The sequence below is a fragment of the Neopelma chrysocephalum genome, unplaced genomic scaffold, assembly GCF_003984885.1.
Source record: "Neopelma chrysocephalum unplaced genomic scaffold, ASM398488v2 Primary Assembly neopelma1_26, whole genome shotgun sequence".
In the NCBI taxonomy this organism is placed as follows: Eukaryota; Metazoa; Chordata; class Aves; order Passeriformes; family Pipridae; genus Neopelma; species Neopelma chrysocephalum.
In genome coordinates, this window is record NW_020897695.1 from 16,568,975 (window position 1) to 16,585,772 (window position 16,798).

Genomic DNA, 16,798 nt, shown 5'->3' on the forward strand with positions numbered 1-16,798 from the left:
TTAATTGTATAAAGCATGTTCTTCTTTGGAAAGAAACATATGGACACAAGGCATACTGAAAAATAAATTGGAAAAAATGCTCCACACAAACTTATCTGGTCTTGGGGTCATCCCAAAGCAGAGGTATGGAAGGTGTTAAGAAATCAGCTGCTGGCCAGTTGGGATCCAGACAGAATTTGCTCTTCCTCAGGAAGCAGTATCACTCAGTTCTGCCCTTGATCTCGCCTCAGAAACAGTGAAAAAATTCCTTACTTAGGAAAGCATTTTAAATATGTAAGGAAATCTTACTGTGAAAGATGGGGCTCATATCCCTGACATGATTACCTGAACAGGAACGGATGTAATATGTGCACTTCAGTGGCCCACAGCTCCACTGCAGGAGAAAAACAGGGCAAGTCAAAAGACACAGCTGGTTTTCACATGAAAGCAGCCAAATTGGGGGAACCATTTAAATAAGTCTTGCCTATTTCACCTTTCCTTCTATCATATGGTGACTGCTTTTAACTTCACAAAATTGTTTTCAAGAAAAAATAAAATCTTAAGTACTTTTTAAACAAGACAGCTGCTGGTACTAGAAGTCCCCAGTATTCATGCAACAAAAGGCAGCTCTTGGGTCCAACACAATTCTCCCCAAGGACACCAGCAGTCCACAGGCTGTGTTTCTAGTGTGACAGATATAGTGAGTTGTAGAAATTGCAGGTGTTTAGAGAAGCATAGATTCAGACAGATTCAGTATCTTCTTATTAATTCTGTCCTTCTTTAGACACTGAAAAGCAATAGAAAATTCTTGGATAGACACTTTTTGAGCAGAGGTAAAAATTCAGTCGATATACTGAATCCTAAAAACGTGCTTTTATTACCTTCACCGCGCATGAAGACTAAGGGAGTTTCTTAAGCAATTCATAGGCATCATTGGAAAATGAATCTAAAGATATCCCTAGTTTCAAAACCACTGGAAAGACATGACACATGAGCTTTAACTAAGGGATTGAACAACAATTTGAAACATTATGGCTTTTGCTCATTTAGTCAACTATGAAACTATACTACACCTAACTGTTGGACTTCTGTGTTTCACTCCAGCAAGCTAGGTCTTCAGATTTTTGAAAAGAAGTCAACACTTGAAAATTAAGCAGGTGGTTTTCTGAGGGCTGATTCCTGTAATGGACACTCAAACGTTCCCCCCTTTTCCACGTCCAGGAAGCCCCACCTTCCCTGCAAATATCCTTCTCTAACCACTAAGCTCTATGGACCTTGCATTAAACAATAGATAGCTGGGAGTTTTTTTAAAAAGTAAATCTCATTCTCAAATTCCTGAACAGATAAATGACATATTCTCGCATCTACTAAAGCAAAGTCCAAAATCAACCACTTGCACAGCAGATCCACCAATATCCACTCCTGCTCCACCACCAGCATAATGTGCACTGTGAAGTCCTACCTCTCAGTGTCATAGATCTCTCACCAACACAATACAGACAAAAATCAACCAAAATCACATTTCTGGTTAACAAAACTTACTGAGATTTGGAAAATACTACACTATAGTATAAAAACTGGGTTATCACTTGTTTCATCTCCAGATTAAAGATCTCCAAACCAAAAGCTTTTGAAAGCACTGTAACAATGTTGTTGTAAAACAGATATTCAACACAAGGTTTTGTCATTTACTTTTGTGCTTAGTGAGTGCAGTATGGTTACAGCTTACTAAGTACTGATGTACTGCACACCACAACATAATGAAAAGAAGACGAAAGAAAAAGTGTGAGGACACTTAAGGGGATATCAGAGAATGGTTTTGGTTTAGCAGCCCATTTTGTGTGCCATCGTTCACCTTGAACCACCTAAGTCACCCTCCTGGCATGCAGTATCCACCAGAAGTGTATTAAAAGTTTAAGAAACCTAGGAGAAATAAGAAATTCAGCATTTCTTTTCAAAGCCAACATTGCTATCACTCAGCAAAGCGCCCTGCTGGGATTGCTTCACAGAAATACAACTGCTTTGCTAACTGGAGACTCAGGCTTTTTTCCCCTCATATTCTCAGTTGCTATTTGATGGATGTGCTGAGTCTCTTCACTTACAGGAGGAAATTCAGGAAAAGAGTTCTTGCTGATTAATTATGGCCTACTTGGAAACAGCATTTTACTAGTCAATTAGAAACAATTCTCTAAGGCAAACTGTATTTCCATGTGCCCACACCTGTTTCTCCAATAAATCATCTGATTCTATATACACAATGGGCCATATTATGGCAAAAATGGCTGCCTAATGCATTCCAAACACCACTGTAAAGTCATGCAATGCATTAATTGGAACCAAGTAGATTGAGCAGACAGAAATTGAACTCACTGTGCCCTTCTCCAGGCTTCAAATGGCTCAGAAAACTGATATGAGGATTAAAAAGACTACACGTAGCCTAACTAACTAAAAATCTTATTAAAAATAAGTAGCTCTGCACCTTTACTTTCTTCCTTATAATGGAACAAGTAAATACATCAAAGTGGGATAAAAAGGGGAAAGAAGGTACACGTTAGTTCCATATCGTCTGTGAAATTGAAACATGCCACGTCAGCCTTTGTAGCCATTTGGTTAGTCTCAAACTTGCACAGAAGAAATGAACAGTGTGTGGACACTTACAAATTACATTTGTTTATATTTTATAAAAGAGAGAAATATCTTCAGTTTAGTTTGTAAACACTCCATAGCTCACTATCAACACATAGACAAAATGGACAAAAGCAGATGAGACCTTATCAATGTGACGTTTCCACCATGGAAGTATCAATATGGTTCACTGCAGACATACATTACCTCAATGAAATTAGTGGGAGCAGTGTGAAGACTCAACAATGTCCTACAAACCCACTGGCATTGCTAGCTATGTTTCCTAGGCACAGATTTCTTGTTCCTTATATTGCAAGACAAGATTTCTGGAAAACAGAGATAAGCAATTCAAAGAAAAGTAGAATAATATTTGCTTTATTTTACTTAGGAGTGTTTTCTTCCAGAACAGGACCCTGAAAACAAATTCATGGTTTCTCATTTTTATAGACCAGTGCTGAGGCATGTTTCTGGAGTAGAAAAATAGAGCTCTTTTCACTCCTGCCTTTTTTTTTCCCCTCATATCCTTTACCTCTCCTTATCAGAGTATCCTCTGCACTGCTCCACGACATGAACTGGTGACCCATATCATATATGTTTCATTGATCCTTTCACTGACCGGTTTCCACTGAGTTGCCTGAAAAGCCCCAAGGTGAAGCAAGGCTAACAACACTGCTTTGGGATCTGTAAGGAATGCATGGGAGCTGTAAGGAACTGTAGTGTGGCACTGAGGGGTAAGGCTGAAGTCCTGTGAAGCTGTGTGGACAGGAGAGAAGCTCGGGATGAAGCAGTTCTCGGCTGTATCTTTAGTCTCCTCAGCAGCTCACCACAATGGAACAGAAACTTTATATGATGTATACCACTGAAAATTCTATGGAAGGCAGTATTGATGATATGGTGCCCTAACTGAGGAGCAGGAAATTATTCAAGAGATATTAATACACCCAAGCACCTTGGACATCACCTTCTCCCCTCTGTAAAACAAGTCCTGCCATCAGAGGCTCTATGTGAGTTATAGCTGAGAGAGCACAAGACCATTTGCCTATGTCAACACTGCAATACAAATCATTTTGTAATAGTTTGGGTATAAAACCCACTTTGTAAAACCCGTGTCCACTCTTTTATGCACAAATCACAAGCAAATTCATATTTTTCTGGAACAAAGAACATCAGGAAACCTAATTCAGATTTCTAATTCCTGCATTAGATGATAATTCTATTTCACCAAATTACTTTTGCCTTGTGATGTAGCTGCATTTATAATTATTTATTGCCCAGCTCAAGGTTAAGTGAAGGAACAGACTCACTGAGATCCTGGATAAGCCCCTATTTTTCACAATGTGCTACAGAAGATTAATTGTTTTCTATTTCTCCAATAGAGACAGAATTAAAATTGCCATTTGATACAAACTATTAATCCAGCAATCATTTTGAAGTACTACACTGCTTGTTATAATTTAATACATTTCCACTCTTTTTCTTATTCTATGAAGTATTACTTGGCAACCTTAAAAATTCAATTTGTGCAATTCTCCTTTGTAAGACCTGTAAAAATCCAGTCTTTTGCACTCCTGCAGACTCAGTACCTGATGAAAGGTAGCTCTTAACAAAGAGCAAACTGGAAATGCAGCATTGCTGAGCAGATGCTATTGAAGATGTTCTGGTTTACCAGCATGCTACTTGGAAGCCCTGAGGACAGTGCTGAAGCACATAATAAATTGTTTTGATAACACAGGCTGACAAAAAGAGCAAAGTTACATACATATATATAGTCTAAATATTTGCTTGCTCAGAAATGGCTTCTTTCTTCTTCATTTTTTTCCTTAAGCGATGCCACAGGGTTAAAGTCCTTTAGAGGGAAATTATTCACAAGAAAAACAGTATTCACAGGAAAAGTCCACTGTTCACTTCTTCTGGTGGATGTGGGTTTTCATTGTATAAGCATATATAGGGAACACCAAGACTGAAGACAATGAGAAATTCAAATAGTTGCAAAATTACAAACCAATCCAAACAGTAACATTTAGGAAAACATACTTAGGGATCCTGCCTGTACAATCCCAAAAGGTGCTTACTGTTTTCAGCACTCAGTGGGAACTTTGGGTGTCCAACTTTTTACAGGTGTGAATTAATAAATAGCTGTCACAGTAAAAGCTTTTTCTTTCCCTTTCTGATTTACCTAAGCTGTCCAAGGAACATTTTTAGAGATAGAAAATAGCCCTGAATTGGATAGCCACTATGGTGGCTGTCTAATATCCTTTCAGCCCCCGGATGCAAGCTCTCTGCTCCGTCCCAGGAGTGAAGAAGAAAATCTCTTCATATACATATACACTGTTCTTAGCACAGAGGGCCTCAAGACTAGCTGTAGCTCCTTGGTATGAGTAGGGTACAAAAATCATTATTGCACAGGTTGGCCTCTTTTCCTTTCCTTGTTCTTAAGCATTTACATGATGGTAGTCAAAAGACTGTATTTCTAACCAAGACATCAGGATCTGGGAACTGCATTGAAAATAAAAATAAATTAAATATGTAAAAATGCAGAATGAAAATCTGTGTTAAAGTACTTCTAATCTCAGCACTTTCCAGAAAATAGGCACTATGTAAAAAGGAACTTCAGTTCAACATATTGAGTAGTGTGCTTGTTTGTCTCTCCATTCCGAAAATTACATTCCTGATGAGAATATAGTCATGTCTTGACACCAACACATAAGCAGAACCAGAAACAGAAGTTCTATTTGTCAGTTCTGGAGTGAATTAACATAAAATGACTTGCATTTACAGCTAAGTCTTTAGACTGGCAGCCAAGGCTGAGGAAAGAATCACCTCTTTCCTTTCTCAATCTACATCCTATCAGGCATGAAAGAACCCTCACCAGAATCTGCTGCAAGAAAACCTGTGTTTATCCTTATCATTCAAAATGACAAATGGCAGAGATACCCACTGGAAGTGAAACCTCAGCAGGGACTATGTATCACTAGTAATAAGAGAAATAATTAAGCTGTTAGAACCAGACACTCAGACAGCAAATTCAATTTTTGTTTTATTTTCTGTTCAATACCAATGACAGCTACCAGCCATCACGCATTACAATTAGCTCATGCTGCAGGAATGCTATCTGCTCTGATGCATAATGAGAGAGCTGCAACAGAGAGCAGGACCTGGGGAAGAGGTGAAGAACTATTTGGAGAGGTATCATGTATCCTTGCCGGTTGCTAAGGTAACCAGCTCCTTTCTTTGGCAAGAGTCATGGGCTGCCTAATTCACACATACATACTATCAGCCTTATTTCACATGCAAACAAACAAATGAGAACTTTAAATAATTGCTCACTTGCTATATAAATTCATACCTTCTATATAACGAATAATGGTGAGTCAAACAAAAATAACCTTGCAATTGCAGGGGGATGCTGCTCTTGTGGGTAATTTAGGCAAACAATAACTGCCTGTAACAAAGGCTGAACAAAATTCAGGTAAAGACACGTGACTTTTTAACATATCAGGGCTGGTCAGCAGAACACCACTTCAGTTACTGGGACATCATTCTTGAGTTCCTCTGCCCTAAGACTGAACATGTGCTGTGGGCTCTTCCTCCAGGCAGCTCATACACATATTTCTACTGCATCCTAACCTAAATAAGTGTCCTGTTCTACTGAGTTTTACAACTGCAAACTGTGCTTCGATTCTTAAATCCTCAGTCAATAGCAACTGTAAGGCAAAAGCTCCCTCCTTCTTCTCCTTCCCGCAGTACAGACCTCTGGTGTACATTTAGAATATTTCTTCAATTATTAGTGGAGGCCCAAAAGCCCTCCTGCACTTTTCCACTTCTCCATCCCGCTGCATGCTTTCATTTGCAGAAAAGTTAAAGAAAACTGAGGCCCAAAGCCTACAGACCTACTGTGAACAGCATGTCTGAAACAGAGATGGAGATGGCCTCTGTCCCTCCAGACAGGCCTTCTAGCATTTCTCTCCGTGATAGGGCTCCACTAGTTCCACCAATGGCAGGACGGTATCAGAAAAGAAAAAAGAAGAAAAAAGGAAAAAAAAAATGAAATCTGTCTTTGCTCTCTGGGAGTACAATATAAACCTCTCAATTATTCAGTGCTGGAAAATTCCATCACAAATAGCAGGAGCACCGCACATTCATCCAACTTTGAATTAGCAATAGAGATGTTGTAGTACTCTTTTTGGCAAAGAAAAGACAGAAATACAAAGATTCTTTGTAGACATTGTTGAATACCTTAGCGTTCCCTACATTTTAGTATGGCCTCTGCAATTTTTACAGAGGCTATTTTGAAGTTCTATCCACTGCACAACGGTGTTAGAAATCTTTTTTCTCTCTCTGTTGTTCCTGCGCATTGACTGACATGAGACTAACACATACTAATTCTCTAAAACAAAACTAAAATTTTAAAAATCTGTATTTTACTGTGAAACCCTTGGAATTCTGTCAGAAATTGCTCATAATTTAATTAGTATTAGAGAAGTTGAACAAAACTTGAGAAGCCTTGAAAGAAAGCCACAAATAAGTGCCTGTCTTAAGAGTCTTATGGCTTCTGAGCCTACCAGTGTTCTCTTCCCTCAATATTTGCTCTCTCTTGGTGTGAATACTGAATAATTAAACAAGTCATTTGAGGAAGAACAAAGCTTTTTGACAAAAGTGATTGTGATTGTTAATTTTCAGAATCAAGTATGCTGCAGGGAGTGTGATAGTATTAATTCTGCTATTAATTTAAATTACAGATATTCTGTAAAGCTGAATGATGGTTCAGTACTGCTGCAGTACTATTGCTAAATGTCAGAGAGACAAAAGGATTTAGTGTTTCTAAGAGTAGAAATTCAAAAACTTTTAAGGCCCTGTTGTGGGTCTTCCAGCAAGCTTCTCAAAAAGCCTTGAATGCAATATTCAGTCACAGAATCCTCTTCCAGCAGTAGTGGAATGAAATCCAAAGTGCAAAATTTCAGGTAGCAAACTCCCTGTGGGTAGCTAATAGGTAACACTGAGGAGATGGATGGGTCTTGGAGCTAATCTTAAACATACATTATATACAATGGTGAAAGACTATAAAAGCGAGACCTCAAACTTGCAAAAAAAGAATACAGAATATATAACCAGAACTAAGCAAGTTTCTTGCTTTATGTCCTTTTTTCCCCACACTCTTAACTCTCAGCTCCTTTACACCTTTAAAGAAAGCACTGTAAGAAAGACAGAGAACATCCCTGAACAGCAGAGACCCCAATGAGCATTTCCTCTGAAATGCACAAACATGACTTAAAATCTCTCAACTGAGGCATCTGCCTAAAGTTGGAACCAAATCATAAAATTAAATGGGGAAAAAAACCCCACCAAAACACACATATGCACACAAAAAGAGGACTTCCTTTATCCAGGTGTGATTTAGGGGGAAAAAAAAATAAATCTAAAAAGCAGTCCCCTAGGTTTGCTACAGGCACCTTCATGGCACAGCCATCACAAGTCTCTGAGGCAGCTGGCAGAAGTGCTGAGTTCTGCCTTACAGATGCTCTCGGGCTGAGACACTGTCTAAATGGAAGCGTGCTTGTAGGTAGAGCTTTAAGCTTCTGAGTAACTTAAACATAAAATACTTTGACAGAAACTAATAATATTGGTGTGGATCGCTTCCAGATCACAATTTTGAACTTAGTCCTATTGCAATTGCTGCAAACTCCTTCTTGATTTGGCCCTACTATTTCTCAAAATTCTTTTAAATTTCAAAGCCTTACATCAATATTAATGAACACAGCACTACATCTAAGTCTAAACCAGTAGGGCTCTGTCCCTCCCATTCCTGTCAAGACTCTGTAAAAATGAGACGCATCTCCCTTGCAATGCTTTCCAGGAGAGCAGTATCTGCTGAAAAAAATACAGCATTGAACACAGATGGACACCTTCTGTACAAATCTGTTTCAATAGCACAGTAAGCAATTACTGTTAGAGAAACAATGTCTTCAGATAATTAGATACTTAAAAATTGGAAGTTGTTTATGTTTATAGAAGAAGAGAAATTATAGACGGAATTATGCAAACAAATCTATCATGGACCATGAGCTTCTGTCAGGTTGCTAATGAAGGTAGAAAGCAGCAACCTTTCTTTATAAGGTTCTCTAATGACCATGATAACAAACCAATTTTTTTTTAAGTGCTGCACATTTCCCTTCTCCCATTTTTTTTCTGGTGAGTATCAGTTTATAGTGATAAATGCTTTCAGAAGACAAAGAGGATGAAAGAAACTTGAAGATGACACTCGTGAATTATGCTGACACTGAAATTATTAAATTAAGCAAAAATTCAGTATTTCATTGTCAATTTGACTCTGATTTCTACCCAAACAAATTTGTGGACTCTGTTAAGGTACATTTTGTCTTTGCCTAAAATTTGCTTCCGAGATGCATTAAAGAGACAATTACCTCTTTTATCTTACTGTAAGCTGTAAAGGCTAATAATAGAGTAGTCCATCAGAAATATTACCTTCCCTTCAAGACAAACATTTTCTGTTTAGAGAAGATCCCTGTATACTGATTAAGAAAGGATTCTACATCCAGGCAGTGTTCAGATATATACTTTCGTCACATAAGGACTTTGTTTGCCTACTGTACACAACACAACTATATTACTTTTAGGAAAAAGCAGATATTTCCTATGCTGTCTGAGCTTTTCATGCTATCTGGGCACCGAAACAGGTTATAATGGCAACATTTGTTGATTCTTGAATGCATGAGAAATCCTAAAATCATTACATTAATTACAGGAATTACAGAACAACCAATTATGCTAAATAGCATCTTATTTTTGTCTGGAAATATTGTAGTGTAAACTTTTGGCTGGAAGATTTACTATAGTAGTATTACAGATTTTAGCTTTAATCTCCTCAAAAGATGATCTTCATTGCTGATACAAAACACACACCACAGACTTTTACCTTACAACGGTGTAATAAAACAACCTAATTGTCTTTTAGAACTAGGCCCAAACAAGATAATAATAATATAAATATTATTTTAATAATATAAATACTATTTTATCCTTAAAAGTTTTATTGCCCTCTGAAATTACCTGGAACATGATGCAAACCTACAACAATGAACTAAACTAGGAAAAAAATCATGTAATATGTTGCAGCTTGTTCATTTGTGAACAGCAGTAAGAATAGTTGCACATCGCAAGGTAATACTCATGTATTTATCGAGCTCATGTTTATGAAGCACTTCAGAGATGAAAAATCCTCAAAGTGCACAGCATTTGCTATAATGAAAGAAAATAGAGACACAGATATAAAATAACACATTGCTGATTTCTATTATCATGATAAAATAAAAATAATTATGGATTTATCATCAATACATCTCTGTTTTTCTATTCAAACACAATAACTAGGATTGAAAGCTTTCAAAACTATCAATATGGAGATAATTACCGAAGAATGAAAAACTGAGGATGTGCAATTTACAGAATACTGCTATATGCAAATACAGAAATAATATTCTCTTCTGTGAAGTTACAAAACTGGGGGATTCACAGTATCTCAAGTATCACTTCTTACAGAGTGGAGAAATTAATAACAGCAACATACCTAAATGTTTGAAAAATGAGCATACTCTTTTTGAGAATACCTGCCTGAACACACCTTAAGAATCCACTTACGATGCCCTACACATGCCATGGTGTGACAGACACCAGCTCAACCCTGGCCCCACTTAACGGCAACACTTTGAAAAACCTTCCATTGAGCAGGACTGGACACAAGAATGGTGGAGGAGAAGCGTAATGAAGAAGAGCAACCATGGCATGTATCTGAGTGAAACAAAACTATTTCTGTTTGCAGACTATGACACCACATGGTCAGATACCATATTTTCACTTGAAGAGAAATGAACATAATTCACAAATGGCAGAGGTTTTTATAAAATATTCATGGATTACACTGTTTGTACTAGGCTTCTGCCAGACATGGGTCACTTAGGTTCTCATATAAGCCAGCACTTAAGCAAATAAAAATAAAAATAGAAAAGGTAAATAAACACACAAAATGTCTTCATCCTTCTCTCCAAATGATTTATTGTTGCCAGAGCTCTAATCTAATTTTAGGTGAGCTCATCTTTTTTTCTGCCCTGGAGCCATTTAAACTCAATATTGCTCTCCTTCCAGAGCCACGAGAGAGCAAAGGCTCCCTCAGCCACCACAGATGCTGTGCTGACATTTTACTTTAGTTGTTCACTGTAAAAGTCATCAATATTGCCTCACTCCTGAAGAGACCTTTTCTAACAAAAATGAAAACAAATTGCTGGCATTAGATCAAACTTTGACCTCTGCATCCCAAAGTGGCGAAAGCGAGATCTGAACTCTTTCCTTAGCAAGCTTCCAAAAGTTCCTACAAGAAGGCAAACTTTTTTTATTTTAGTAAAATGTTTTCTGAGCTGCCAGGCTGAAGCTGCTTCCTTGCTCATGCTGTCAATATGAGCTAGCTGGCAGGTACAGGCAGCCAGCTGGGGCTCCCATGGGCCTGCCTGCACCACAGTTGTCCTCTCTCTGAAGCAGCAGCAAGTGATGTGAGGTCTTTGGGGAAACTATTTCAGAAATCATCTTTTCGTCTGCCTCCTTTCCATCTGTTCACTCTTCCTATCCTCAATATTCCTGCTCTGAACCCTATTTCACCAGCACTATTGTCCTCCATGTCTTCTTTTTCCTGTCCCTGGTTATCCCTGGCTCCTCACGTGCTGATCTGAAGCTAAGTCTGTGTGGGAAGGAAAACTACACTCTGAAGCACTTGTGGATTGCTATTTTCTGGTCATATACAAATTCCTACAAAGATTTAAAGGATTTTTTGGTGTGATTACTCTGATAGGTTTCCTCAAACAACCCTCAGAATACTGTTTTGAGTTCATCTTCTAATTTCTATCATATTTGATGAGAGATGAAATCTCCAAAGATATGACATTTCTTCAGGTTTGTAAAAATCAATGTCTTGAAAGAAGAGAGATGCAACTCAGCTCACTTGCCCTACTGTCAACAGGCTACAGCAGGAACCAGAAGCTATTTGCCATTTAGGTGCCACCAGTCAATCTGCTGTGGTGGTGAAACACCATCTCCTGCCCAGCAAGCAGCTACTGGGCATCTAAGAGGAGACAAAAGAGATGAGGAGTTTGCAGGTGAGCTGAGGCACATAAGGAACAAAATGAATGCTTGCGAGGAGGCTGATGGTAAGAAAAGCAGATGCAGTGATGATACCAGGCATGAAATCATCTGAAACTATCATTGAATCATTTGGGTTTTTGGTGTCTCAGTGCTCACAGTGTACCACCTGCAAGAAATCGGTAGCGTATGCTTTTCTATACTTTTAATTCTCCTGTGACATATTGGAAAGCTATTTATTTTCCAAATTCCAAGGGCTACAGTTGAACATAAATCTGAACGTTCCTTACACCATCTGTAGGAAACTGCAAGCTTCATCCTGTCACATATATCACATGGTCGGACAATGACTACGGGAAAAGATGTATCTGAGGCCAAAGGGATGAACCAGTTTGCGGAATTGTTCTCAGCCAAGTCTCAAGATCTGAGAATAGCTAAACACTTAAAATCATCACCACGGCAGGGAGTCTAAACAGTAGTCACAATGTTTTCATTTTTAAACATGAGATAAAAATAATGCTTCCAACTGAGTAGGCAGCTGAAAGAGCGAATTGCAGGAAAAGACTGATGCGCTAGAGATTTTACACAAACTCTTTGACTCATGTTTTCCAAACATGTAAGGAAAAGGATACAGTAAACACTGAAATAAAATTAGCATTTGCATTTCTGCATTGTCTGTAGTCAAACATAAGAGCTCCTGTGCTACCATATATCTTTAAAACTACGATTTCCTCAAGATCAAACAGCTGGATCTTCTCCAGAACATCACTCCTGTGCTTCAGACCATCTCTTGTGGACTGCACTTACCATAATCTCCACTATGCTACGGATGTAGCATTAAACTGATAAATATGGTTTCGTAACAACACAGTAGATACAGATAATGTCACCTAAGTTGAATTGCACTTAGGTTCACAGACCACTATACAGAGATAATAAACATGATACCAGACTGTCAGGCAGGAGAAGCTAGAAGAGACAGATGACCTTTGTGCAATACTTCACCCTCTTCTCTCTCAGGAATGTATAACATGAAGATATGAAAGCAGACACAGTCAGTCACCACTGACACCAACCAAAATGTCACCAATTTTATTAGAACACAGAACAGCATAAAAAAAAAGTAATCAATTGCTTAGTTAGAGCTATGTTTGCTGTGTCTTTGTCTCCCTGAGTGCCTGAGAGAGTGGAACAAAACTGCCAGCAGTCACATTATGGAGACAGGTTGACAGGCTGGATGACCTGTTCACATCTCATGTCTGGGCTCTTGACTTGCATCTTAAAATGCCTTTGCAGGGAATCTGCTTTACCATTCAGAAGGGTTTCTGCCAAACCGAGATCAAACAGTGAATGCTTTGTCCTACCTGGCACGCCTGTAATTGCAAGCCCTACTGGGAAAGCAACACCCTCTCCTTCACCTCCCCCACCATACACCTGGAGTTATTGTTTGGGACACCCTATAAGGGGAGGTATGCGATAAAGAAACAGACACTTAACAACTTCAAAAAAATCTCCAACACCAGAATTGTTTATTCTCTTGAAATGAGAGCGACTCCCTCAATACCACAATTCCTGCTCTCCCGCGACACACACCAACCCAGTTCTCCCCATGTCTCTCTTACTCTGGAGTCATCTGGAGTGACATGACACAGCAGGAAAAGAGACCGGTTCACTGTGAGACCTGCTACTCACTCTCTTACAGTGTAACGGCCCCCGTTCCAGCCGCACGTCGCTGCAGGGAGCTGGTCCCCATGGGCACCAACTACACAGACAATCTTGCTGCTCCTCGCGCTCAGGGAGAGCAGAAGGTGGTGGAGCACAACTGGCCCTTTCTGCATCATTGCAGACCTGTCCACTATGTAGAGTCATACAAACATTTGAAGAGTTTCCACGATGAAGGGCTACCACAACAGTTGATTTGAATACGCAATATGACTGCTCACATCAGTTCCCTCTCTCTGCCCCGTCACACGGAGCATGGACACTGAGGACATGGCACTGCATGCAGGACAGCAGGGGTGGAGAACGCAATCTCTGCTCTTCCATTGCTTGGTATGTCCAAGCAAAATGTTTCCTAATTTGTAATTTTCATTGCATTTTCAAACAGAACAGTGACCAGCTTTCTTCTCCACTGTTCAACTAAAACACAACCAATAGGTTTCACCAGCAAAGGCAATGCAAGCAGCTGAAGAAACGAGTAACAGATGTACATACCTGCTTGCTGTGCAGTCTGTGGGATCTGTTGACTCCGCTGTGCGTTGTACTGAACTGAGGCAATGGGTCTGTACTGCTGAGTTGTTGAGGTAGGGTATTGACCAGATGGGTAGTAATACACTGGCATCTGCAAAGAAAGAGAACAGCAGCTAACTGTAAACTCTAAAGATCAAAGATTCATAAAATAAAACAAAACTGGAAGAGAAGCAAGAGTTCGAGTCAAGTATATTAGTGGTAACACAAATCAAGAGAAGTGGTTTGCATTGTCTCTCATCAAGAATCACTGATTGCTTCCAGCTTTGCTAGGAAAAGGGCTATCAGTGCCCACATTTCTTTTCAGATAATTCAAGAAACAGGAAAAAACAGAGTTTTAATTGAAAGAGACAAAAATCAGACAGAATTCATAAAAAGCTACATGCATATACCAAAGAAAAAATACTACAGTACTTTTTTACCACACTACAATATCAAAAGCTGCAGCAAAATGGATGCAAACAATACCTTCTGTGTCAACATTACACATACAGACAGCATGTTGAACCATTAAATGAACTCTGGAGAAAATAGTCCATTCGAAGCAAAGAATGGCCTAGAGTAAAAATATTTAGAAGTGACATGGAGACCAAGATGGAGTGCGTGTGCCCTAAACACCTGTAAGAAACAATCATTAAATTTACGTGTCTGGATAACAGCTGCATCCTTCCTTACGTGAACATTTCCCTCTAAAGCCTCTCTTGCACTCGCTGTGAAAACAGTTACAGTTCAAAAAACAAAGTTGTTTTCTTGCAGGAGCTAAGGGAGGCATTAAGTCAGCAAGTTCTGCTAGATGGGCTTCTTTTTTCTATTATTATTGTCATTATAGGGCAATGTGTACTACATCATCTTATCACATAGGTGAACACGTAAGTTTGAGAGTGACTGAAGCTAAATATTTTTCCTATACATGCTATATCACTGTTACTGAGACACTTGGGCTAAAAAGTTCTCAACTGACCCCTCACAAGTTCAAAACACTCAAAATTTTTCATTTTCAACTGCCATGGATGCTGTGGGCACCTGACAGAGTTTGGCAGTGTACGGTATGAACAGGCTGCAGAGGGGCACAGGCTCAGGAGAACGTTGCTTCTCTTGCAACTTCTGCCACAACTGTCAGCATTTATTAATAAGTCATTCAAATTTTTTCTCACTTTTGTGTAGCATTTGTCCTACTCAGACATATGCACAGAATCATACCAAAAGCTTTTATTTTTTTCATACAAAACCAAGAACTACTTCTGCCACTTTTATTTGCATGGAAAAAATTTCCTTAAACAGCTCATTCAACTTGATCACCCATAAAGTGTTAGCAAAGTAGAGGTACCTACATCCTTTTGCATACTGGTAGGACATCATAAGAGAGATCAGAAATTTTCCTTGGAAATTTTACAATCTCAGATGAGGAAAAAAAGGCATAGACACAAAAGACTAGGCAAGAAGAGGCTATGGATGACTACTTGGGCAAGTAGACGACAACTGAATGGGTAACTGTGGTAGGAAAAGTATTAGGATTAACCAAGCTGAACTTGGTGGTGTTGGTAAAGTTAACCCCCTAGACCAACTGACAGTCAACAGCATCTCTCAATCAGGTGGCTGAATACCCATTCCTTCTTCAAGGTCTGTTAGTTTTTTCTTCAACCAATTGAATTTTTTTTCTCCTCACTTTGCTAATACCAGATTCAGACAAGTATGAGAAAAACAAGGTTTCGATCAGAAAACGTTGTTAGCTATCCTTTCTCCAGACAATACCAAGTGACACCTAATGGCTACAGCCTGCACTCAAGTAATTTGTTTTGTTAGCGACTAAAGTAACAAAAACAAAATGCCTTTGTAGAATGGACAACACCATTATGAATTTGCTTCTCTGCAAAATAAAGTCACAAGGGACAGTAAAGTGGACTCAGACATTTAAGGTGCAAAATCATTCTTTAAACATAATAGCAGTGTAAATTGTGGATCAGGAAAGTTTCGTGTGATAAACTCATCTCGTGGAGAGCTGATTGTTTTCAGCAACACTTTACCACAGTAGACTTGAAAGAAATGAGAAGACTCACTCTAAGTCAAATCAATGCAAATAGTTAATCCTTCCTTGGAGCAGAGGAACAGAATAGATATTCTTTCAAACATTCTTTATTTTCTATTCTACAAACTAAAGAATATTAAACCCCCATGGAAATACTCTCACTTTTCCTGCCAGCATCTTAATCTCACTTAAAGGATTTAAATTTATTTGATTTACCCTCAGCTTCCTCACTTTCCTTGTGCAGACAAGCCCCCAGATATTTGAAAATACAAGAGCATTTGAGAACAATGAGAATTATCTCTTGGGGAATGATTCTGTAGGTACTAACTTTAAAATATTGAAGAATATAGGTTGTGAAGCGAGGTTTATAGCTGAACATGCTGAGCGCAAAAACAAATATTTTACCACACAGATAACACCTCAGAGTTAGTCAAATGGCTTTCTTCCTTTCTCTCATTTTCTCAGTTCATTGGAATACATTTGTTATATAACCCACTTAGAAGCTTATTAGAGTGCAATCTAGCAGCATGAAAAATGTAAGTAGTAGAAGGGTAAAAAAAAATTATTTCATTTATAAAGATTAATGGATGATTTGCCAGTAATCATGCACACATGACTTGCAAAGAAGAGGTTTGGGTTTTGATATGTTACATTGTGGGGTGGATTTTGTTTTTTGGTTTGGGGTTTTTGTTGTTGTTGCTTGTGGGGATTTTTTGTTTTATTTGGTTTAGTTTTTTTAAAGAACTTTAACATTAAAAGAAGGGCTTGGTATAAAAT

At 38.6% G+C, this 16,798-nt stretch overlaps 1 protein-coding gene across 19 annotated transcripts in view; it reads right to left on the reverse strand.

Annotated features, from left to right (window-relative positions):
* ARPP21 (cAMP regulated phosphoprotein 21) overlaps positions 1 to 16,798 on the reverse strand; it is a 197,598-nt gene that overhangs the window by 24,963 nt on the left and 155,837 nt on the right. For all 19 annotated transcript variants that reach the window (XM_027675704.1, XM_027675714.1, XM_027675723.1 and 16 more), the window contains one exon: positions 13,963 to 14,089. In XM_027675704.1, coding sequence (XP_027531505.1) covers positions 13,963 to 14,089 — 127 coding nt within the window. The remainder of the gene's footprint in view (positions 1 to 13,962; positions 14,090 to 16,798) is intronic.